A 23,936-nucleotide genomic window follows, 5' to 3' on the forward strand; every position below is an offset into this window, starting at 1 on the left:
TGCTAACCACTGCGCCACCGTGCTTTTGTACCCATTCCATTATAGAAAACCACAGGTGTAAAAACCGCAGCAAATCCGCAAGAAAACCGCAGCAAAAACGCACAAAAAACGCTGCGGAACCGTACAAAAAACGCGACAAATCTGTAGTTGCCTTTCTGCCAGGAGAGGCAGAATCCGCACCAGAAATTCCTAAGCCTAATCCGCAACGTATGCACACAGCCTTAAACCGCAGCGTTTCCGCAGCGGATTTTCTGCAAAGTGTGCACAACATTTTTTTTTGTCATTGATTTACATTGTACTGTAAATCAATTGCGGATCTGCAGCATTTCTGCACTGCAAAAAACGCTGCGGATCCGCAACGTGTGCACATACCCAAAGGCTATGTGCACACGTTGCGGATTAAGAGGATTAGCCTTAGGAATTTCTGGTGCGGATTCTGCCTCTCCTGGCAGAAAACGCACCTGCGGATTTGTTGCGTTTTTTGTGCGGTTCCGCAGCGTTTTTTGTGCGTTTTTGCTGCGGTTTTCTTGCAGATTTGCTGCGGTTTTTACCCCTGCGTTTTTCTATAATGGAATGGGTACAAAAACGCTGCAGATTCACAAAAAAAGAAGTGACATGCTACTTATTTTAAACCACAGCGTTTCTGCAGCGGATTTTCCGCAAAGTGTGCACAGCTTTTTTTTTTCTCATTGATTTACATTGTACTGTAAATCAATTGCGGATCTGCAGCGTTTCTACACTGCAAAAAATGCTGCGGATCCACAGAGAATCCACAACGTGTGCACATAGCCTCAGTGCAGCATTTTTTTCTGCGCAGAAACGCTGCAGAACTGCACTGTGATTACAGTACAATCTAAATCAACGTGAAAAAAAAAAAAGCTGTGCACATGGTGCAGAAAAATCTGCGCAGAAACGCTGCAGATTTCAAAGAAATGTCACTTCTTTTGTGCAGATCTGCAGCGTTTCTGTACCCCTCCATTAATAGAACTCCGCATTGGTAAAAACTACAGAAAATCCGCATCAATTCCGCACAAAAAATGCACTCAGGCTATGTGCACACGTTGCGGATTAGGCTTAGGAATTTCTGGTGCGGATTCTGCCTCTCCTGGCAGAAAACGCACCTGCGGAGCAGCGTTTCTGCACCTCAAAAAATGCTGCGGATCCGCAGAAAATCCGCAAAGTGTGCACAGCTTTTTTTTTTCTCATTGATTTACATTGTACTGTAAATCAATTGCGGATCTGCAGCGTTTCTGCACTGCAAAAAATGCTGCGGATCCGCAGAAAATCCGCAACGTGTGCACATAGCCTAATCCACGATAAATCTGCAGTAAAAACGCAGTGTTTTTGCACTGTGGATAATCAAATCGGCTGCGAAAAATCCGCAGTGGACCACTTCTACGTGTGCACATACCGTCTGTTGCTGGCGGTTCGCACAGACTGCCGGGATGTGTAGTGCAAGCTGTCTTTCTACGTCAGAGACACCACAACTCCCATGATGCATTGCGGCCGCCTTCCTTCTGCGCAGCGTGTTGCGCCGCGATGACTGTTGGGAGTTGTAGTCACTGCCGGCGCCATCATGCTCGGCGGCCTGTGAGCGGTGTAGTCGGGGTTTGGCGACCCGGGACGTGGCGTTGTTAGGCCGGGAGCAGTGAGCGCTCCTTCCCCTCGCAGCCATGTCGCTAGTGGCTTACGCCAGCAGTGACGAGAGCGATTCGGAGTCGGAGATGGCGTCGGAGTCTCCCAGGAGATTTCTCTCCAGCCTGCCCGCACCGAGGAAGGACGTCCCTCCTGCTGCTCAGGCGGAAGCCTCGGGCTTTCCTGCGCCGTACGCCCGGCACTCCCCCGCAGAGCAGGAGCAGCACAGCCCGGGATTCTACGGCGTGTACGGCCTCGGCTTTCCGCCCGGATACGGCCCTCCGCCCCCATACGGAGCTCCGGGCTATGGCGGCTTCTCCGGCCTCGGATACGGCCCCACTCCTGCCAGCTTTCCACCTCCTGGTATGAACCTGCCGCCCCCACCAGGTGGACATGGCATGCCCCTTCCCCCCCAAGGTGGACATGGTATACCCCTTCCTCCACCTCATAATGGACCAGGAATGAACCTTCCGCCTCCCCACGGGGGTCCTGGACTGAACCTTCCACCTCCTCAGGGGGGTTCTGGACTGAGCCTTCCACCTCCTCAGGGGGCTCCCAACCTAAACCTTCCACCTCCACAAGGTGGTCCGAACATGAACATGCCTCCACTTCCCCCTCACAGCACCCCAGGAATGAACTTGCCCCCTCCGCAGGCGGGATCAGGACAATTCTTGAACACTCACAGTCTGACCCTGCCCCCCCCACAGAATAGTTCTGGCCTAAACTTGCCCCCCCCTCACAGCGGACTTGGTATGGCTCTCCCCCCTCCACCCCCGCAGTCTGGTAATGGACTCTCCCTGCCTCCGCCAATGACCCTCCTGTCGCCACAGGTTAGTGGGGGGCTGAATATGCCGCCGCCCATCGGTAATCAAGGACTAAGCATTCCCCCTCCTCAGCCGCTACTTCCACCCAATGCCCCCGGCCAAGGCGGGAACCTTCCGGAAAATGAAAACTCAAAGCCGAAGAAGCGATCGGAGCCCGTGAGGATCAGTGTCCCGGAGCTGCATGCGGGCGATGTGAGTATTGTAAGCGGGGTCCGAACCTCTGTACCCTCAGAATCACAGATATCCCCGTTATTCACGTGTACACAAGTATGGGGGGATAAGCAGCTGTTCGACACCGATGCAGATGCTTCGCCCCGAGACAAGGATCGGAATTGAAGGGTGGAACATGTTGAATTTTTTCTACCACCTCACTAATGAATCCGAGATTTGTAATAAAAATGGCTGTTTATCTCTTTGTTTTCCTCTCCGCAGTCGGATTCTGATGAAGATGAACCAAGCAGGAAGAAGCCGGTCAGGCAGGTAATGCCGTGCTTAGCCAGCGCAGGATAGGCGTAGCCGGGGAGCCGCGTACAGGGCTTCACCCGCCTGCCCTGTGTCCTTGTCCCTCTCAGTAATACATGCTTTGTCCAGGGGGCTTCTGTCTCTTGTATTAGCTCAGGTTCATTACTGTAGTGACTTTTCTGTTCTTTAGTTACTGAAGGCTTTTTATTGATGGGAAGAAAAGCATATTATTATTATTTATCATATTACGGAGGGCAGCTCACGCAGACTGCTTCAGTGAGCTGCCTTCCATAATGACATGAATGCTTTCCTCCCTATGTACAGTTTGAGCTTCCCTCCCTAATAGTGTGAATGCTTTCCTCCTTATGTACAGTCTGTGAGCTTTCCTCCCTATGTACAGTGTGAATGCTTTCCTCCCTATGTACAGTGTGAATGCTTTCCTCCCTATGTACAGTGTGAATGCTTTCCTCCCTATGTACAGTGTGAATGCTTTCCTCCCTATGTACAGTGTGAATGCTTTCTTCCCTATGTACAGTGTGAATGCTTTCCTCCCTATGTACAGTGTAAATGCTTTCCTCTCTATGTACAACGTGAATGCTTTCCTCCCTATGTACAGCGTGAATGCTCTCCTCCCTATGAACATTGTGAATGCTTTCCTCTGTGTGAATGATTTCCTCCCTATGTACAGTGTAAATGTTTTCCTCACTATGTACAGTGTGAATGCTTTCCTCCCTATGTACAGTGTGAATGCTTTCCTCTCTATGTACAGTGTGAATGCTTTCCTCCCTATGTACAGTGTGAATGCTTTCCTCCCTATGTACAGTGTAAATGCTTTCCTCCCTATGTACAGTGTGAATGCTTTCCTCCCTGTGTACAGTGTGAATGCTTTCCTCCCTGTGTACAGTGTGAATGCTTTCCTCCCTATGTACATTGTGAATGCTTTCCTCTGTGTGAATGATTTCCTCCCTATGTACAGTGTAAATGTTTTCCTCCCTATGTACAGTGTGAATGCTTTCCTCCCTATGTACAGCGTGAATGCTCTCCTCCCTATGTACATTGTGAATGCTTTCCTCTGTGTGAATGATTTCCTCCCTATGTACAGTGTAAATGTTTTCCTCCCTATGTACAGTGTGAATGCTTTCCTCCCTGTGTACAGTGTGAATGCTTTCCTCCCTGTGTACAGTGTGAATGCTTTCCTCCCTGTGTACAGTGTGAATGCTTTCCTCCCTGTGTACAGTGTGAATGCTTTCCTCCCTGTGTACAGTGTGAATGCTTTCCTCCCTGTGTACAGTGTGAATGCTTTCCTCCCTGTGTACAGTGTGAATGCTTTCCTCCCTGTGTACAGTGTGAATGCTTTCCTCCCTGTGTACAGTGTGAATGCTTTCCTCCCTGTGTACAGTGTGAATGCTTTCCTCCCTGTGTACAGTGTGAATGCTTTCCTCCCTGTGTACAGTGTGAATGCTTTCCTCCCTGTGTACAGTGTGAATGCTTTCCTCCCTGTGTACAGTGTGAATGCTTTCCTCCCTGTGTACAGTGTGAATGCTTTCCTCCCTGTGTACAGTGTGAATGCTTTCCTCCCTGTGTACAGTGTGAATGCTTTCCTCCCTGTGTACAGTGTGAATGCTTTCCTCCCTGTGTACAGTGTGAATGCTTTCCTCCCTGTGTACAGTGTGAATGCTTTCCTCCCTGTGTACAGTGTGAATGCTTTCCTCCCTGTGTACAGTGTGAATGCTTTCCTCCCTGTGTACAGTGTGAATGCTTTCCTCCCTGTGTACAGTGTGAATGCTTTCCTCCCTGTGTACAGTGTGAATGCTTTCCTCCCTGTGTACAGTGTGAATGCTTTCCTCCCTGTGTACAGTGTGAATGCTTTCCTCCCTGTGTACAGTGTGAATGCTTTCCTCCCTGTGTACAGTGTGAATGCTTTCCTCCCTGTGTACAGTGTGAATGCTTTCCTCCCTGTGTACAGTGTGAATGCTTTCCTCCCTGTGTACAGTGTGAATGCTTTCCTCCCTGTGTACAGTGTGAATGCTTTCCTCCCTGTGTACAGTGTGAATGCTTTCCTCCCTGTGTACAGTGTGAATGCTTTCCTCCCTGTGTACAGTGTGAATGCTTTCCTCCCTGTGTACAGTCTGCGAGCTTCCCTCCCTAACAATGTATGTTTTCCTTTCTCTTTTCTCTGTCTGCCATTCAGGCTCACCTCACTCAGTTTCTTTTTTCCCTTTCAATTTTGTGTCCAGGGCTCCAGGGAAGGCTTCGGATTGTCGTCTTTACTCCCTCAACCAAAAAATGCTCCTGGTGGAGATTCCAAGCGTCAACTGCTCCCCTACAACTTCACAAAAAAGGCTTCTGAGGCTCCCAGCGAGCCAAAGCTTCAGAAAATGACCTCTGCATCCAGACCCAAGCTCAGCGCGAACCTGGAGGTGTCCCACACGCCATCCCCATCCGCTATCAAGGCGGCGGCCAAAAACGCGGCCCTGCAGGTCACCAAGCAGATCACCCAGGAGGAGAACGAAGAGGACAGTGATGACGAGTTCCGGCAGAGCAACTTCTTCTCACTGTCAGAAAGCAGTGAGATCCCTCCCTCGCCATCCGAGGCCTTCACCTACCCACTCCCTCCCGTGGATGACGAGGGGCCGCAGGAGGTGGAGCCCATCGAGCTGCAGAACGACGCAGCAAATGCACCGTTGGAGTTCAAAACCGCAACCGGTCCAGCGCCCGGTCAGCAGTTGCCGGCCTCGTCTGGGGACGACTACCAGTACGACCAATATCTGGAGTACGCCAACTCATCGGGAGCCGCGTACTATCCAGTAAGTGTTAAATACTACATATATTTAGCTCTAACGACCAGCCAGTGCTGGGTGGCCCCAGCCATGTGTAGTGGGGCTTTCACTCCATGCACCTGACCTGTGGCATACAAAGCTGGGGGGTTAAACACAGAAATTGCACATGGCAGCTTGTTGATATGGAACATGGAGCTTTTGGCATCCGCTTCATGATCACGGTGATTCTTTCTGCCCACAGCAGGGTTACTATGGCGGTGGGTATTACCAGGAGCAGGTATCCTCCACGCAGCGAGACGGCACGGCCAGCGACTCCTTCATGGACGATGAAGCGGTAAGGTTTTATAAATAAATCGTTCCTGATGAATTCTGGGACCCCACAGATACTGAGGATGCCATGCCTGCACTGACTAGGCACCAGGTCTCCCTTTAAAGTGTTTTCCCGCAAGGATACCTGCTATGATGCCCAAATGTGTGCAAGTACTGTGGCCCCTCGATCGGTGGGGTACCTAGTGGCCCCTAGTGAAAAAATATTGCTACCGATTTAAAGGGGATATTTCTGGCAGCTCCTATCACATCCCTTTTAATGACCATTATCATCATCATCATTATTGCAGTTTAAACGGCTTCAGGGTAAGAGGAACCGCGGCAGGGAAGAAATTAATTTTGTGGAAATCAAAGGCGACGACCAGCTGAGTGGTAACCAGCAATGGCTGACCAAAGCCCTAACAGAGGAGAAGAACATGAAGTCATTCAGCAAGGTAGTGGGGGCTTATTTTCATCATCAAGTGATTGTGTGGGGAGGGCTGCTAGCAATACTGAAATGCCCCCATTGACAATGGCCTGTTGGCAGTGTCGCACATGGTCGTTGGTCTTTTCGGGGCCTGATTCTTGGCACCACTGTTTTTTGGAGTAGCCACTTAAAAAAAGCAAGTGGGTGGTGTATGGATAACTGGGCACACGTTTCAATGATTGTGCCCCCACGATTGTTAAAAGGTGGTCGGGAGCCATTAAAGGTGTAGATGATTTAAGGGGCACTGCAACAGCGCAGCAGTTCATGACCGTGTGTGTGTTTTTTTTTTTACCCATTAGAAAAAAGGAGAACAGCCGACAGGACAGCAGAGGCGGAAGCACCAGATCACCTACCTGATCCACCAGGTGAGTAACGAATGTTCCAGTATCGGGCGCTTATGCTCACGTCCTGCACGCTTTATTGTATAGAGGCCATATCTGGCCCTCCTGTGGTTCTGCTGTACTAAATTAAGTAGAACTGCAGGAGTAACCGGTAATCAGGAGGACTACCCCACATTATCAGCTCCATTTGAAAGGCTATGTTCAGTGGTTCTCCTCTACCTGTGAAGAGACTGCGAAACCCCCAGAGGTATTGTGTATGGATGAAATATTAACCCCTTACTGTTGCTGATAATTTTGGCTTTTAATTTTTTCTTCTTTACTCCCATCCAAAAGTTAGTTTGCTGTCAACATTAAGTGAACAGCACTCTAAACTGTCCTGTATATTCTGTCGAGAAAGGTGGCTGCAGCCTGGCCTCCAGAAGGATCAGAGCTACCTTGGAAACTTAATTTGGCATCCCACAATCATTTTCAGTTGGCCGTTAGCTAGGTAGACACACACCAACCTAAACAGTCAACAGAAGTACTCAGCCGGCACCAATGACTCATGGAAACTGTCAAGAAAAAGTCAAAGATGCTATATGATTTTACAGGATTAAAAGGGTGAAGTGGACAAAAATGATACTGAGAAGGCTGAACTTTTAGATACGTATTTTGCATCTGTGTTCTCTAAGAAATCGGTTGTGACATTAACTGATCTTAACGGCGCTATTGAAGGAATAAAATAATCCACTCTATCTATAAACACTGAGAGGGCGAGGGAACACTTAACTAATTTACATCTCCTGGTCCAGATGAATTACATCCTAGGGTCCTGAAAGAGTCAGCAGAGGAAATTGCACAATCACTAGCCAAAATCTTTGAAAAATTCTGGAAAACAGGAGAAGTCCCAGAAGATTGGAGAAAAGCAAATGTTGTCATTATCTTCAAAAAAGGAAAGATTGAGCCAGGAAATTACAGGCCAGCGATCCTTACATCTATACTGGGAAAGATCTGTGAACAAATTGTTAAACAGCATGTATGTAAGTTCTTGGATAATAATACAGTAATTAACTAGAGCCAGCATGGGTTTCTAGCAAACAAGTCATGCCAGACTAATCTAATCTTCTATGATGGAATCACTGACTGGCTTAGTAATTGTACCAGAGTGGTCATAAATGGCTGCACATCCAATTGGAAGAGTGTTACAAGTGGGGCACCACAAGACTCTGTCCTGGCCCCAGTGTTGTTCAATATTTTTTATAAATGATCTAGTTAAGGGAACTGTAGGTAAACTAATCAATTTTGCAGACGATGCAAAGCTAGGAGTGATATCTAATACTAGAGAAGACAGAGAAAGGACTCTAAAGAATCAAGAGAAGCTTGAACACTGGGCAGCAACTAATAGAATGGTATTTAACAGGGAGAAATGTAAGATTCTACACCTGGGCAAGAAAAGCGAAAATTACATTTACAGAATGGGAAGAATAGAACTAAGCAACAGAACGTGTGAAAAAGACTTGGGAATACTAATAGATCAGACTGCAAACGAGTCAACAGTGTGATGCAGCAGCAAAAAAGGCAAATACAATTCTGGGATGTATTAAGAGAAGCATACAGTCTAGATCACGTGAATAATTATCTCCCTCTACTCTTTGGTCAGGCATTATCTGGAATACTGTGAGTTCTTGGCACCTCATTTTAAAAAAGACATTGAAAAACTGGAGCAAGTTCAGAGAAGAGCCACTAGGATGGTGAGCGGACTGCAAAGTATGTCTTACGAGAAACCGTTAAAGGATCTGGGAATGTTTAGCTTGCCAAAAAGAAAACAGAGAGGACACTTAATAGCTGTCAACAAATATCTGAGGGGATGTCAGTTTAGAGGGATCATCATTATTAGAGGAAACACAAGAAGCAATGGAATGAAAGTGTATTAGAAAAAACGTTGAGGGTGATCAATGAGTGGAACAGGCTGCCACAAGAGATGGCGAGTTCTCTTTCAATAGAAGTCTTTAGAGGCTGGACAGACATCTGCCTGAGATGGTTTAGTGAATCCTGCATTGAGAAGGGGGTTGGACACTGACCATGGAGGTTCCTTCCAACTCTAACATTTTATGGAAAAAAAATTGTAAAGAAAAACAAAACCCCAAAATAATTTTTAAAAAAATTGTAAAAATATATTATACAAAGTGCACATTTGGAATTGCCGCTTCCAAAATGACCCAACCTATAAAACTGTCCCACTAGTTAACCCCTTTAGTGAACACCGCAAAAAAGAGGCAAAAAACTGATGCTTTATCATACTTCTGAATAAAAAGTGGAATAAAACGCTATCAAAAAGACAAATGGGAGTAAGAAATGGCACAGCTGAAAATGTCATCATGTCCTACAAAAAAATACCATCATAAAGCTCGGTCAGCGGAAAAATAAAGTTATAGCTCTCAGAATAAAACGATGCAAAAATAATTTTTTTCTATAACATAGTTTTTTTTGTTTAAAAGTGGCAAAACACAGAAAGATATAAACGAGGGATTGCTGTAATCGTACTGACCTGAAGAATAAAACTCTTTATCAGTTTTACCACTTGCGGATTGGTATAAAAAATAAATGAGAAAACAATTCCTGAGTTGCTGTTTTTTATTCATGCTGCCTCACAAAAATCAGAATAGAAGTGAAAAAAAGTCATGTTCCCGAAAACGGTACTAAAAAAATGTCAACTCGTCCTGCTAAAAACAAGTCATGACTCTGTGAGCCAAAATTTTGAAAAATTATAGCTCGCAAAATATGTGGATGTGATAGTTTTGCACTAAAATGCATCTTTTAGTGTGTGACAGTAGGGAAACACAAAAAAAATGTTAATCTGGTATCGCTGTAATCGTACCAATCCGAAGACTAAATTCGCCATATCACTTATACTGCAGGAGGAACGGCTTAAAAAAATACTACGGTAATTCTTCACCTGCTGTTCATTTGATCATTCTGCCACGCAATGATCGCAGTAAGGCTCGGCGCACATTTATCCTGCGCTGAGCGCTTACATCGGGCTTTTCGTGCAAATCTCTGAAATATGTGATTCAGACAGAACCCCTGACAGAAGATTCCCTATAATGAGGCAGATGAAGGTACTGTGGACGCCATAGGACCTGTAATCTGTGTCCATCTAATAGGATTGTACAAAAGTGCAGTCAACCACAGATGTGGGGAATGCACTTCCATAAAAGACACCATTGAACTCTGCTGCCTCATTACAATGAATGGATCCCTCGGTGGTTTAATCAGAATTGCGTCACTCGGAGATTTAGATGTAAACCCCAAAGTTTCAACACAAACAAGTCCCTACTCGGGTCCGTCATGTCAATGTAAATATAGGGGGCTTCCATGTTACTAGCAGGACAAAGGCTCTGGAAAAGTGCTATAGCTACTCACATTCCAAAAGAAATTCAGCAAATTCTATGCTCCCGAATGCCCCTCTTCCTTCCGAGCCCCAGAGTGTCTAAACCACATTTGGCATCTACATGTATGTTATTTTTGTAGCAATGAGATCCCGCTTCATTTAAAGTTGCTTGTCTCCAGAAGCACGAGCTAGTCGCTACAATGTACTGGTCACTACAACGTACTAGGGACTGCAATGTGCACTTGTCACTACAACAGCAGTCTGCAAATTTCACTCAGCAACATCCACTGGAAAACTCTCATGGAGTCAAAATCATCATTACACCTGTAGATGAATTCCCAAAAGGGTATAATTTGCAAAATGGGGTCACTTGATGGGGTATCCTGCTCTTCTAGCAATTTGGGGCTCTATATGGAGTCTGCATACTATTCTAGGAAAATTTCCAGGAGGCAAACAGCTCCCCGTCTCTCCATAGTCTACATTTACGCTATTGAAAATGTAAAATCTGGGGCTAAAACAAAAAATTTTGGCGGGAAAAGTGTAATTATTTTTTTCTTCACTGCCCAACTGTATAAAATTCTGTGACACATCCGTGGTGTCAATATTATCACTGCACCTCTAGATTAATTCATTGAGAGGTGTAGTTTGTAAAATGGGTCCACTTATAGTGATTTCTTCTGTTCTGGCACCTCAGGGGCTCTGGCAATGTGACATGACACCCTCAAGCTAGTCCAGCAAAATCCTAAACTAAAATATGGCACTTCTGAGCTGTGCACGGTGCCTCAAAAGTAGTTTCCCCCCTACATATGGGGGGTATCTGTGTACGCAGGAGAAATTGCACAACAAATTTTGGGGTCCATTTTTTTTTATCTTTGTGAAAATGAGATAAAATTGGGACTGAAACATTTTTTGTGGGAAAATATATTGTTTTTCATTTTCACAGAGCAGCGTAAAATTCTGTGAAGCACCTATGGGTTCAAGGTGTTCATCACAAATCTAGATAAATTCCTTGAGGGGGGTCTAATTTTCAAAATTGGGTCACTTGTGGTTTTTTTCACTGTTTAGACACATCAGGGGCTCTCCAAACACAACATGACACCTGCAGACCATTCCATCAAAGTCTGAGTTTCAAAACATCACTCCTTCCTTTCTGAGCCCTGCCATGCTCCCAAACAGTAGTTTTCACCCATATGTGAGGTATCTGCTTACTTAGGAGAACATGCACAACAAAATTTGGGGTTCATTTTTCCTGTTACCCTTTGTGAAAATACAAAAATTTGGGTCTAGAATCAAACTTTTGTTCCAGTTACGGTAAATGTTCATTTTTTTTTTTCCTTCCACATTGCTTCAGCTCCTGTGAAGCACCTGAAGGGTTAATAAACTTCTTGAATGTGGTTTTGCGAATCTTGAGGGGTGCAGGTTTGAGAATGTTGTTACTTTTGGGTTTTTACTTTCATATAGGCCCCTCAAACTCACTTCAAATGTGAGGTGGACCCTGAAACTTAAAAAAAAAAGTCTTGTAAATTTTGTTGATTTCTGAACAAAAAAGTTCAAAATTGTGCTGATGTAAAGTAGACATATGGGAAATGTTATTTATTATTTTGTGCGATATGACTCTGATGTAAGGGCATTGCAAAATTAAGTTTGAAAAGTGAGAAAAAAAAATTTTTTCTTCACAAACGCCAAAAATTAGATAAGCTAATTTTACTACGGTCATGAAGTACAATATGTGACGAAAAGTCTCAATCAGTTGTATGGGTTGAAGAGTTATGACCTCCTAAAGTGACAAGTTGTCAGAATTGTAAAATTTGTCCTGGTCACAAAGGTGAAAACAGGCTCAGGGTGAAGTAATGCTGTTTTTAGAGACATGTAACTTAGCATTCAGTTACAAAACGACCTTTCCTTTGTCACTTGCAGGCTAAAGAGAGGGAACTGGAACTGAAAAACACCTGGGCAGAGAATAAGATGAGCCGGCGGCAGACGCAAGCGAAATACGGCTTTTGATGCCCCTCTGCGGCTGGGTGAGGTTTGGTTGCCGAAGTGGAAAATCCAGATAGCAGCCATTGCAAAGTGAACAGACATACAGCCAGCCCGCCCGCTGCACGCCCTGTGTGGGCTACAGACTATGGGAGAACTCCAACCTTTATTAAAGTGGTGAATTACATTAACTCTGAAATGCCAGACTGTTATTTTTTTTTTTTCTTCAGCTTCTGGTTGGCACTGAAACGTGTACCTGTATAATGTGTAAATGAAAGGACATGGACTAGATGGTAAAAGACTTTTCCACACGCTCTTGAGGTTTCTTTTTCAGTTTGTCGCTTTACAGGCAGTCTGTCTCGCCTCTAGATCTCCCACTGAGGGCCTCTCGTGTTGTCGGAGGCAGCAAGTTTGTGGGGTCCTTATAAATACACTTGAGTCCCACATTATACTTTGCATGGGTGAGTTGGTTTGATTGCTGGATATATTGGGTTCTGAAACCAGGTTCTTGCTCCCTTTTTTAATTTGGAACCTCTCTTGGGTTCCAAATGGGAAGTAGTGAGCACCACCTGCTTGGCAGGCAGTGTACATGTATGTCCTCTAATCTTGAATCCTGCCTAATCCTTAATGAGGGTGCACCTTCCCATGTCTATTGAAAATCCAATGCATTTACTGCTATACTCTACATCTGGCGCATGTGCAGTGCAAGCTAAAATCCTGTATGGGGTCCGGCGCATGCTCAGAGCAAGCTGAAATCCTGTCTGGGGTCTGGCACATGCTCAGAGCAAGCTGAAATCCTGTATGGGGTCCGGTGTATGTGCATTGCAAGCTAAAATCCTGTATGGGGTCCGGCACATTCGCAGTGCAAGCTGTAATCCTGTATGGGGTAAGGCGCATGTGCAGTGCAAGCTGAAATCCTGTATGGGGTAAGGCGCATTTGCAGTGCAAGCTGAAATCCTGTATGGGGTAAGGCGCATGCGCAGTGCAAGCTGAAATCCTGTATGGGGTCTAGTGCATGCGCAGTGCAAGCTGAAATCCTGTATAGGATAAGGCGCATGTGCAGTGCAAGCTGAAATCTTGTGTGGGGTACGGTGCATGAGCAGTGCCAGCTGGAATCCTGTATGGGGTAAGGCGCATGTGCAGTGCAAGCTAAAATCCTGTGTGGGGTCCGGTGCATGCGCAGTGCAAGCTGAAATCCTGTATGGGGTCTAGTGCATGTGCAGTGCAAGCTGGAATCCTGCATGGATGTTCACCTGGTTGCCAGCGCTTGTGCCTATAAGAAGAAGCCAAGTACCCATTGCGCAAGGAAGTGGGTTGTATTTTCTTAGCAATGCCAGGAGCTGGCAGACATGCTCTTAGATTTCAGCAGATGCAAGGACGAAAGTAACACAAGTGCCATCTGCTTCACTGCGCATGCGCCAGAACTAGAAGACCACAGCGCATGCACAGAATTTCCGAGGTTTGGCATATATATCTTGTGCTCAAGTTGAATGTGTTTCTCTGGCCCTCAGTGACATACCCCTGGATGGTCCAATGCTGCTGACGTCTGCCCTGGTGACACTACCGATGCCGCCTTAGGGTGGGCATGAACGAACTCGCTGAACGCAAAGCTGTTTCGTGATGTGAAGTGTAAATAATCTGAACAGTGTATATACATACATATATATTTTCAAGTTTCCCTTTTAGCTTTTGTCCAATTCAGAGGGTTCATTGCCTGGAAGAGTTTGTGGTTTCAAATATTAAAAATCTAGTTAGGATGAAGACTCTGCAAATAAAGTGTTTAATTTAAAGGGGCTGTTATTTGTATGAATATTACGCTACAGAATATCATTTATTGGCAATGAACAAAATTGAAGGCTGGAAAATAAAAAGTTGCAGGTAGCAAGTTTAATAAACAACTTGGGTAGGAAAATGACTGATATGCAGTACCTAAGACCTGCCACAAGGTGGCAGTACAGTAAAAATTTAGTTGTATAAAGGCATTAAAAAAAAGTTGTTTTTAAATGTTATTTACAAGCTATATACACGTCTATAATTTTTCAGTACGTACTCCTAGTGAGAAGAAGGGACTTTCCGATTGTTTTAAATCTAAGCCAATACCTGGTGTGATTTGAAAGAATAGAACAAAATACCGCAGTGGAGTTGCAAATTGCGCCTTCTGCACGGGGAATTCCTGTGATGTCATAGGGTCTCCCATCTTGCAGTTGTGTAGACCCCTTGGGTCATTTATGTTCCTGATGTGGTTAAACCATTATGTACTAAATTAGTACAAATAATAAGAATAGCAGATCAGATATTTTTTCCAGCAGGTCATTTGCCAGCACATCATCTGGCTTTTCTTCCTGGGTTCTTCGATGTGGGCACGCAATTTTCTGGAATCTTCTCGTAGATGTTCTCGTCTACACCTGACAAGCCCTGGCCCCTTCCATACATTGGGTCGTCTAGCTGTGGCTTTATCTGTAAAAATGGAAATAGTCATTGTTTTTTCTTAATTGAACATTTCCTACAGTGTTTCCGATGTAGAGCCTGTATAACTACTTTGCATAGCTGGTTGTTCTGCTGCTCCTGACATGAATGCAGGACAACTCCCTGCTTTCCTTCTCCCATTCATCAGCCTTAGTGCACATCTACATATTTTTCATGGTCTGACCAGGGGTCTCTTGATCTGAACTAACTAATGCTAACTAAACCCTCAATCGGTTATTGTAGTCCCAAGTATAGACTGTCAAGAACAGATGGGTGAATGCGCATTTTGAGATGGCAGCAAGTAATAGGAAGAAGGTTGTACATGACAGTGGAGAGAGATGGTGGATCATCACACAGGCTGCATCCAGGGAGGAAAGAAAACGTAAGGCTGTTTTTAGGGGGAAAGGGAGAAACCATTAGACGTTTTCTACCGTTTTTCTGTTGTACAGTTTATAATACTCCTCCATATAGCTTGCTGTTCTGCTGCTAGTGACCTAGATCTGGGACAGCGCACTGCTCCTATCTCTGGTCTTTCTCTGCTCTGCTGCTTCTTTTTACAGTGTTGGTGATAGCGGGGAGGGCAAGTAGGTGAGAAACGGGTAAGAGTGTGTACAGGGAGGAAACCCACTTATCAACAAGAACAGATTACAGACTGTAGACAGGGAGGAAAACATACTGTACAGTCTTTGTGATCTGCCAATCCTGATCACTTAGATGCTTCTTCCCTCTCCCCGCTCTTAGATTTTTTTCTTTCCCTCCCTGCTACTTTGTATAACATGGAGTTCAATTAGGGAACACGGATAGGAACAGTATGCTTTCCTCCTTAACTGTGTTCTCTCTTTTCACTCATAGTTAGAAATAGCAACCAGGAGGGAGAATATTTTGTAAGCACATCTGGAGAAGGAAAAAGGGATCTAAGTTATCAGGGAGGGCAGATCACACAGTCTATTGATAGGGAGGAAAGCATACTCATTCTATCTGTGACACTGATTCACTCTCTACTAACCACTTACTTTAGACCGTGAGAAATGCCCACTCCTGGCATCCTCCTGGGGCGCTGCACTTGGCTTGTAAAAGCGAAATGATGAATGGAAAGCTGTGGTCTTTTGTTTTACAGGTTTGGTAGGCGGATGAGGAAGAGTAGAAAGTCCAGCATGACGATTCACGGCGGCCCTGGGCTTACAAGACGTAATTGTATTGACATCCACCTCGCTATAAACATTTTCCAGATTGTCCTTACAGGATCCTCGGCCTACAGCATAAAAGGCTATGAACTCGTTGACATTACTGCCGCTCTCCACTCTCGGTTGATCGCAGAAGTCTGACTCCGTGTACGTGTTGACCTCTCCTGAAGGGTCGTATGGAGGGATTACTGAACGAGACCCCTCTACATCACTTCCGTCATCCCCTGAAGGCTGTCTAACTGGTGCAGAAGCAAAAGGTGGGTCACGGTTCTGTGGACTTGGGACTGGTGCTTTCCTATGAAACACTGGGACCTTTCTTACAGTTGAAGGTGAGGCATATTCCACCTGCTCAAAAAGAAGGAAAAAATAATGTTTGCCCCAACAGGCTGATTAGAGCAAAAAGGGGATCAGAGCGTATATTAGACTATGTACAAAAATGTTATTAACACATTTATTCACATTTTTTCCTGGCTCTCTGCATTTGATTTCTTTATCGATATAGCTATATATTATAACGTAGTTAGTCCATTAATAGAACCTTTGTTTTGGATCCCACCTTCAGCATTGTTCCTGATACAAACTCTCCTTTTATAAGTGTTGTTCGTGGATTGCCAGGTTGTCACGGTCTGTAGAACATCTTACTCCTCATCAAAAGTCTTGTGCGCATGCCGGACCCGATTCCACCCGGGCCTTCCCGTTGCGCTCCTCTTGGTTCGCACGCGGCTCCTATTGCGTAGCAATGATGGGTCGCTTGACTTCCAGGAGTGCAAGAGGAAGCGCCGTGTTGTGAGGTGGTCTTATATCCACGCATGCGCCGGCTGTGACCCGACATCGCAAAACACACGGCGCTTCCGATTGGCCGCCGCTTTCTATTTATACTCATCCCATAGCTAGCTTAGGCTACGCCTCCTGACGAAGTTATGGCGAAACGCGCGTAGAAGCAGCGGGCTGGGGAACCTTTTATTAATCCTACTAGTAAATACTAGCTCATTACATGCACTCTATTATACTGCAGTACTTATGCACTCCATGCACTTTTCTCTGCTTTTGCCACGTGCACTTTTTTCGTCCTGACATCCACTCCTTCATAAGAGGAAATTTCTCTAAATTAGGATAATAGTGGCTGGTCAGAGTTGTTCTTGTGTTTAGTGGGCATTATTTCATTGATTTTGTGCTGCCATTTACTTGTTTCACCAATTTTTTTGCTCAGATATATATGTGTGTGCTCTGACAGTACATTTTGTCATATGAACCCCCAACCAGAGCCTGCTTAGTAAGTGATGCTCTGTTTGTATTTTATGATGTGTGATATATATATATATATATATATATATATATATATATGTTTAAAAAAATGCACGTACCTAGTCAATATACTCTCTGATCCCCTTTTTGCTCTAATCAGCCTGTTGGGGCTTTTGGTATCTATGTTATTTGAGTTTTTTGACTTTCCACCAATCCCATCTAATAGGGAAATCTTGGTGCCTAAGCTGTATTATCATAAAGTTGTAACCAGACGAGACAGCTGAACCCTTGTGGCCAAAACCCTCGATTTGCTGTGCAATTGGGTGCATGAGCAATCAATCTAGTTTTGGCCAGGAAGAGTTGTGGTGTGGCTCGTCCCATGTGTTCTCTGCCGGCTTCGTGCTTTTTGGGTGGTGTGCAGCCAGCACAGGCGCCATCAGCCATAGAACCAGAATATCCTTTAAGGCTGCCATCACACTTGCAGTATTTGGTCAGTATTTTACATCAGTATTTGTAAGCCAAAACCAGGAGTGGGTGATAGAAACATATGCACCACTTCTGTATTTATTATACTTTTCCTCTAATTGTTCCACTCTTGGTTTTGGCTTACAAATACTGATGTAAAATACTGACCAAATACTGATAGTGTGACGGCAGCCTTAAGGGCAAAAAAGGAACCATTTTTACACTGTAGTTTTTAATACTCCTTGTCTATTGTTCTATAATATTACCGGTGTTTTCTCCTCGCAGATTACTTTATTCCTTTCTTTCTCAGAGGTGGGTAATCGATTCACAGGATCTGAGTCCTGTTTACTGATCCTGGAATACATTTGTCCATCTTGTGGGTTGTGTTGTGACGGACCGGAGACCTTGTGCCTAAAAGAGTTCTGTAGGTGAAAAAGCACGCGGATGAGTAAATACGGTGTATAAATAACTCTTAAACCTTGGCACTTGGACCATGAATGGTGGTATGTGATGATCTTCACCATCGCAAGTGATCAAAATAACAAAGGGGCATTTTATTGGCGTATAACGGCATTTAGTTCTAAGGGTACTGTTCTGCGTGTGGAGATTTATAGGCCAGGCAATGCTCCCTGGAAAAAGGGTATGCCAATCGGCTCTTATCCAAGTGCAAAAAAGCTGTCTGGCTACTTCAGAAAGATGCAGAAACTCTTCTTTTCCACTGTTGCAAATAGATCTTTATCAACTAAGAATGCAACCAACCTCCACTAGCTGGCACTACAGAGAGAGTTTCCTCCCCCAGGTGAGATGTAATATGCATATTTTCCCATGGGGCATTTTCTCATACCCAGATAGTGAGACTGGCTCTCCTTGAGGAGACTAATATTTAATAGGATTCTTCCAAATGAGATGAAGAGCTGTAGTGTTTGATATAACATGTCCACTAGTACTTCAGAGTATATGTCGTATATACCGTAGGACAGGCCGTAGTCAGCATCTCTTTGTAAGGCTCCACAGGAAACTTGCAGTAGTAGTTGATCAGACAGTCTAGGCTGGGGTGGAAGGTTTCCTCTCCTTCTATCACATATCGCTCGTCTTCCAGCTGATTGAGCTTGAAGTGACGGCATCGCTCTGCTCCCCTAGTAGTGAGACGGGACCATAAATTTATATCTCTTGGATTATTAATACAGTCGGTTTTGTTTTAGCTAATATATACGGCCCACTATTTGACTCCTAATAAAAAAATTAAACGTGTTTCAATATTGGCGCACCACTATTTTATGCCAGATAAAACATCTAGCACCCCCTTATATAACCTTTTATAGAGGTTGTCGGACCCAGACACAAGTAGGAATCTAGAGTCTTCATTTCACAGAACTGGAGAGAGAGGTTTTCCTAAAAGATCTGATCCTCAGAGGAGAGACTATCCAATAACAGCTGCCCCGCCCCTGAGGATCAGAATTCTATTAGGAAACTTGGCTCTACTTCTGGTGAATCTCCTAATCTTCCATAAGGTGGATTCTACATTTTCACTAGAGATAAGTGTCACAAGCAGTATTTTTATAAATAAACTAGCTGAAGAGCCCGGCGTTGCCTGGGCATAGTAAATATCTGTAATTAGTTATAGCGCCTCACTTCTCTTATTTTCCCATCACGTCTCTCATTTTCCCCATCACGTCTCTCATTTTCCCCATCACGTCTCTCATTTTCCCCCTCACGTCTCTCATTTTCCCCCTCACGTCTCTCATTTTCCCCCTCACGTCTCTCATTTTCCCCCTCACGTCTCTCATTTTCCCCCTCACGTCTCTCATTTTCCCCCTCACGTCTCTCATTTTCCCCCTCACGTCTCTCATTTTCCCCCTCACGTCTCTCATTTTCCCCCTCACGTCTCTCATTTTCCCCCTCACGTCTCTCATTTTCCCCCTCACGTCTCTCATTTTCCCCCTCACGTCTCTCATTTTCCCCCTCACGTCTCTCATTTTCCCCCTCACGTCTCTCATTTTTCCCCTCACACCTCTCATTCCCCCCTAACACTTGTCATTTTGACATCACATCTGTCATTTTCCGATCACTCCACTATTTTCCCTCATTCCTCTCATTTTGCACTCACACACCTTTTCATTTTCACCTCACACCTCTCATTTTCACCTCAGTATATACATGTTTGTCATCTCCCTTATATATAGTATACACCTGTATGTCATCTCCTGTATATAGTATATACCTGTATGTCATCTCCCCTGTATATAATATATACCTGCTGTGTATCATCTCCCCTGTATATAGTATATGCCTGTATGTCATCTCCTCCTATATATAGTATATACCTGTCATCTCCCCTGTATATAGTATATATCTGTGTATCATCTCCCCTGTATATAGTATATACCTGTGTCATCTCCCCTCTATATAGTATATATCTGTGTCATCTCCTGTATATAGTATATACCTGTATGTCATCTCCTATATATAGCATATACCTGTATGTCATCTCCTCCTGTATATAGTATATACCTGTAGGTCATCTGCTCCTGTATATAGTATATACATGTGTCATCTCCTCTTGTGTATAGTATGTACCTGTATGTCATCTCCTCCTCTATATAGTATATATTTGTCATCTCTCCTGTATATAGTATGTATCTGTGTGTCATCTCCTCCTGTATATAGTATATACCTGTGTGTTATCTCCCCTGTACATAGTATGTATCTGTATGTCATTTCCTCCTGTATTAGACCTCGTTCACACGTTATTTGCTCAGTATTTTTACCTCAGTATTTGTAAGCTAAATTGGCAGCCTGATAAATCCCCCGCCAACAGGAAGCCCTCCCCCCCCGGCAGTATATATTAGCTCACACATACACATAATAGACAGGTCATGTGACTGACAGCTGCCGTATTTCCTATATGGTACATTTGTTGCTCTTGTAGTTTGTCTGCTTATTAATCAGATTTTTATTTTTGAAGGCTAATACCAGACTTGTGTGTGTTTTAGGGCGAGTTTCGTCTGTCAAGTTGTGTGTGTTGAGTTGCGTGTGGCGACATGCATGTAGCGACTTTTGTGAGATGAGTTTTGTGTGACGACATGCGTGTAGCAACTTTTTGTGTGTTGAGTTGCATGTGACAGGTTAGTGTAGCAAGTTGTGTGCAGCAAGTTTTGCGCATGGTGAGTTTTGCGTGTGGTGCCTTTTGAGTATGTGCAAGTTTTGTGTGGCAACTTTTGCATGTGTTGCAACTTTTGTGCATGTGGCAATTTTTCCGTGTGTGCAAGTTTTGCATGTGGCGAGTTTTCCATGAGGTGAGTTTTGCACATGTGGCGAGTTTTGCGCGTGGCGAGTTTTGAGCGGCGACTTTTGTGTTTCGACTTTTATGTGTCGAGGTTGGTGTATGGTGAAATGTGTGCTGAGGGTGGTATATGTGTTCAAGCACGTGATAGTGTGTGGCGCATTTAGTGTGTGTGTTCATATCCCCGTGTGTGGTGAGTATCCCATGTTGGGGCCCCACCTTAGCAACTGTATGGTATATACTCTTTGGCGCCATTGCTCTCACTCTTTAAGTCGACCTTGTTCACATCTGGCAGCTGTCAATTTGCCTCCAACACTTTTCCTTTCACTTTTTCCCCATTATGTAGATGGGGGCAAAATTGTTTGGTGAATTGGAAAGCGCGGGGTTAAAATTTCGCCTCACAACATAGCCTATGATGCTCTCGGGGTCCAGACGTGTGACTGTGCAAAATTTTGTGGCTGTAGCTGCGATGGATATTAGATTATATAGAAAAGAAAATACACAAAATAAAGAGAACATCTTACCTATAAGACAGGACAAATCCAATTTGGCTTTCACAGAAACGGATGAGAAAACAGCCCAGCGGTTTATCTTGTAATATTTCTTCTGCCTGGCTGTGTGTGACAGGAGGGATAATAATCTGATTAGAACAGGTCATTAATAATGAACCCAGTCTAACCTCAAACATTTCTAAGGCTCTGATTGGTCCATATGAAAGGTATTTCTTGGGGGGAAACATGTACGTGATTTTGGCTTTTGAGAGGCTGTTAAAATAGTGTCTAGACAATGGCTGTCGGGATACCATAAGATATGCATTTATCCCCAACTCTGTTTTTAGAAACCCCTGAAAATCACACTGATATCCTGCTGAAGAGTCACACGCCACAGCCTGAAGATTGATCTGGACCTTACCAGTGATGGGGATGTTATGTGGTTGGAAGCAAAGCTTGTTCTTGCCTTTCACATAGGCACCACTATATTGAATTTGTGCAAAAATAATTAGTAATCTTGTACAGATGATCGTGGTGGGGTGAGCAACTCTTTCTCCTTGTGGAGATGCAGCTGGTGAATCCTAACAGCAATGCTCTCTGGGAAAAAGTATGCAAATTACCTATCTAACTTGACCTTAAGGAGAAACTGTACCCTTTTCCTGAGAGATGGGACAATGGTATCACATCCAGCCAATCCGAGCCCTACTGTATACCGATGAGGTACAAGAACTGTGGAACAGATGGGGGACTCTTCCGTTTGGAGGAGGCCTCCGGTTTGGCCACCAATTGCTAAACTATGGCCTCCACCTAACTGGCTGTACTGCTGCTTCTGACATGAATGCATGATGGCGCGCAAGACTGACTAACCAGACACAGAGAACAACAATGCTTAGATGTTAATTTTTCATACATTTCCAAGAGGAATAACAGAGGAATGTCACAGTACTGATACCTCCGTGTTATAAATCCATGGAACCAGTCGGCAAACTGGCCACTCTTCAGCAGCTTCTTCCTCTGAGTCCTTTCGAACCATTGATACGTTTGATCTTTTAGGGTGGCTTTGGGCTTTTTCGATGGCTGTTTGGACACAGAGATTGTAGGGGAGGGCTCAATATTCTAAGAAACAGAAAACATACGGCAGCTTAGATCGTGACCAATGTCCTTACCGATCACAATCCTACCCATGTTCCTTAAAGAAGAACCATAAAATGGTCCAGGACCCATGTAGGGTCATCCATGATGTCAGAGCTGATGAATGACCTATGGTTCTTCAGAAAGACATTGGTAGGGCAGAAAACAAGGGACATTTCTATATAGACTGGATTATAACCTTGCTCTTGGCTTCTGCGACTGACTCTGTCGGCAGACTTGCCTCTTCACGGCACGCTGGGTGGCTGCTGGCCACATCCTTGTTTTCAGGAATTGGTTTAAAAGTGCTGAAGAAAATGGTAGGGAAATCTATGGAAAAGAAAATATCAAGAATTCAGTATTTTCATGACAAAGGACAAGAAAGCACATAACAGCATAAAACGCATCAGTATTGGAAACATCCTGTCTAGAACTGGGCACACCACTTTTTCTCCGGGGTCAGGTCTGTAATTATCCAGTGAAGGTCCAGTGGTGGCTGCCTGGTGAGAAAACCATCATATGCTGCTAAACAACATTTATCTGTCCCGACATAATAGTTCCATACAATGGCTACATAATAGTGCCCTAAAATGCCTTCTTAATGGTATTATACAATAATAGTACCATATGATGCCTTCATAATAAGCTTCATATACTGCATACATAACTGACACAATTATACCATGGTTACACGAACTCCTGCACTGATTAGAACTGCTTCACCATAATCCTTAACAGTGCAGGTTTTCATTCCTCTGTTACTGCAAGGGTTAATCACTTCTGTCTGTTCTAGAGCTCTCCATCCTGAATTGTCTCAGCTGTTCTGTATTGGTCACTCCCTTATGGTATATATGCTGCCTCTGGCACATGGGAGTTGCCAGTGATAGTTACAAGTTCCTGGTTTGGTGTTGAAGGAGAGTTCTGAATTAGCAACAGTTGTTTGGTGTAGTTTACATGAGATATCTATGTGTATTTGGTATTGTGTGTTTATCCTAATTCTCTCATTTGGGTTACCCCTTCCACTATTCCCATGATTTCCACTTGGTTGTTTGATAGCATTTGTCCAATTATAGTTTTCTTTTATTCCTGTCTTTCCCCTCTTTGTCAGGTTAGTGTTATCCTACACACTTCCATACCTTACTGGGTGGTGTAGGAAACAGATCAGCGTGCATACAGGAGCATAGCAAGGTATGAGCCCCCAGGATCTCCACCTTCAGGGATAATATGGTGTACAGGGATAGCCTAGGATCCTCCTATCTTGAGGGATAGGGAAGGTGCCCATTTTCCTGGGAAACCCTGCTACAGTATCCTGACAATATCATTGCCAGACCAGTCATAATAGTAGTATCTACCTACATAAAAGTGCCATAAAGTGGCCAATTACTAGTACTATATAATGCCTATATAATATGTTATGTGGCTACCACATGACACCATCATGTCTTCATATGAGTACTGTGAAGAATATTGGAGACATAATTCTATGTCAATT

General features: G+C 44.3%; 2 protein-coding genes across 3 annotated transcripts in view; one reads left to right on the forward strand and one right to left on the reverse strand.

Moving 5' to 3' along the window:
- The first annotated feature begins 1,541 nt into the window (after positions 1-1,541).
- Positions 1,542-13,972, forward strand: PRCC (proline rich mitotic checkpoint control factor). Its single transcript, XM_069728122.1, has 7 exons — positions 1,542-2,651; positions 2,892-2,939; positions 5,159-5,728; positions 5,943-6,035; positions 6,319-6,462; positions 6,794-6,859; positions 12,123-13,972. Exons 1-7 carry the CDS (start codon positions 1,674-1,676, stop codon positions 12,207-12,209), a joined length of 1,986 nt encoding a protein of 661 aa, XP_069584223.1. The 5' UTR covers positions 1,542-1,673; the 3' UTR covers positions 12,210-13,972.
- Positions 13,973-14,056: 84 nt separating this feature from the next.
- SH2D2A (SH2 domain containing 2A) overlaps positions 14,057-23,936 on the reverse strand; it is a 42,458-nt gene continuing 32,578 nt past the window's right edge. Inside the window, exons 2-8 of one of the 2 annotated variants that reach the window (XM_069728148.1) lie at positions 22,647-22,774; positions 22,269-22,432; positions 21,350-21,439; positions 18,513-18,678; positions 17,809-17,964; positions 15,662-16,177; positions 14,057-14,639 (exon numbers count right to left, since the gene is read on the reverse strand). In XM_069728148.1, the coding sequence (XP_069584249.1) occupies positions 14,508-14,639; positions 15,662-16,177; positions 17,809-17,964; positions 18,513-18,678; positions 21,350-21,439; positions 22,269-22,432; positions 22,647-22,774 (1,352 nt within the window). In that variant the 3' untranslated portion in view covers positions 14,057-14,507. Of the gene's footprint in view, positions 14,640-15,661; positions 16,181-17,808; positions 17,965-18,512; positions 18,679-21,349; positions 21,440-22,268; positions 22,433-22,646; positions 22,775-23,936 lie in introns of both variants that reach the window. The other variant, XM_069728139.1, reaches the window with a different exon arrangement.

Source organism: Ranitomeya imitator, chromosome 1 (genome assembly GCF_032444005.1).
Source record: "Ranitomeya imitator isolate aRanImi1 chromosome 1, aRanImi1.pri, whole genome shotgun sequence".
NCBI classification, from domain to species: domain Eukaryota; kingdom Metazoa; phylum Chordata; class Amphibia; order Anura; family Dendrobatidae; genus Ranitomeya; species Ranitomeya imitator.

Bases quoted from the DNA above. Each gene is read 5' to 3' on its own strand.
- PRCC (XM_069728122.1), top strand. From the start codon at position 1,674: ATGTCGCTAGTGGCTTACGCCAGCAGTGACGAGAGCGATTCGGAGTCG. The intron at 6,463-6,793 runs GTAGTGGGGGCT...TTTACCCATTAG, and splicing joins ACATGAAGTCATTCAGCAAG to AAAAAAGGAGAACAGCCGAC. The intron at 6,860-12,122 runs GTGAGTAACGAA...TGTCACTTGCAG, and splicing joins TCACCTACCTGATCCACCAG to GCTAAAGAGAGGGAACTGGA.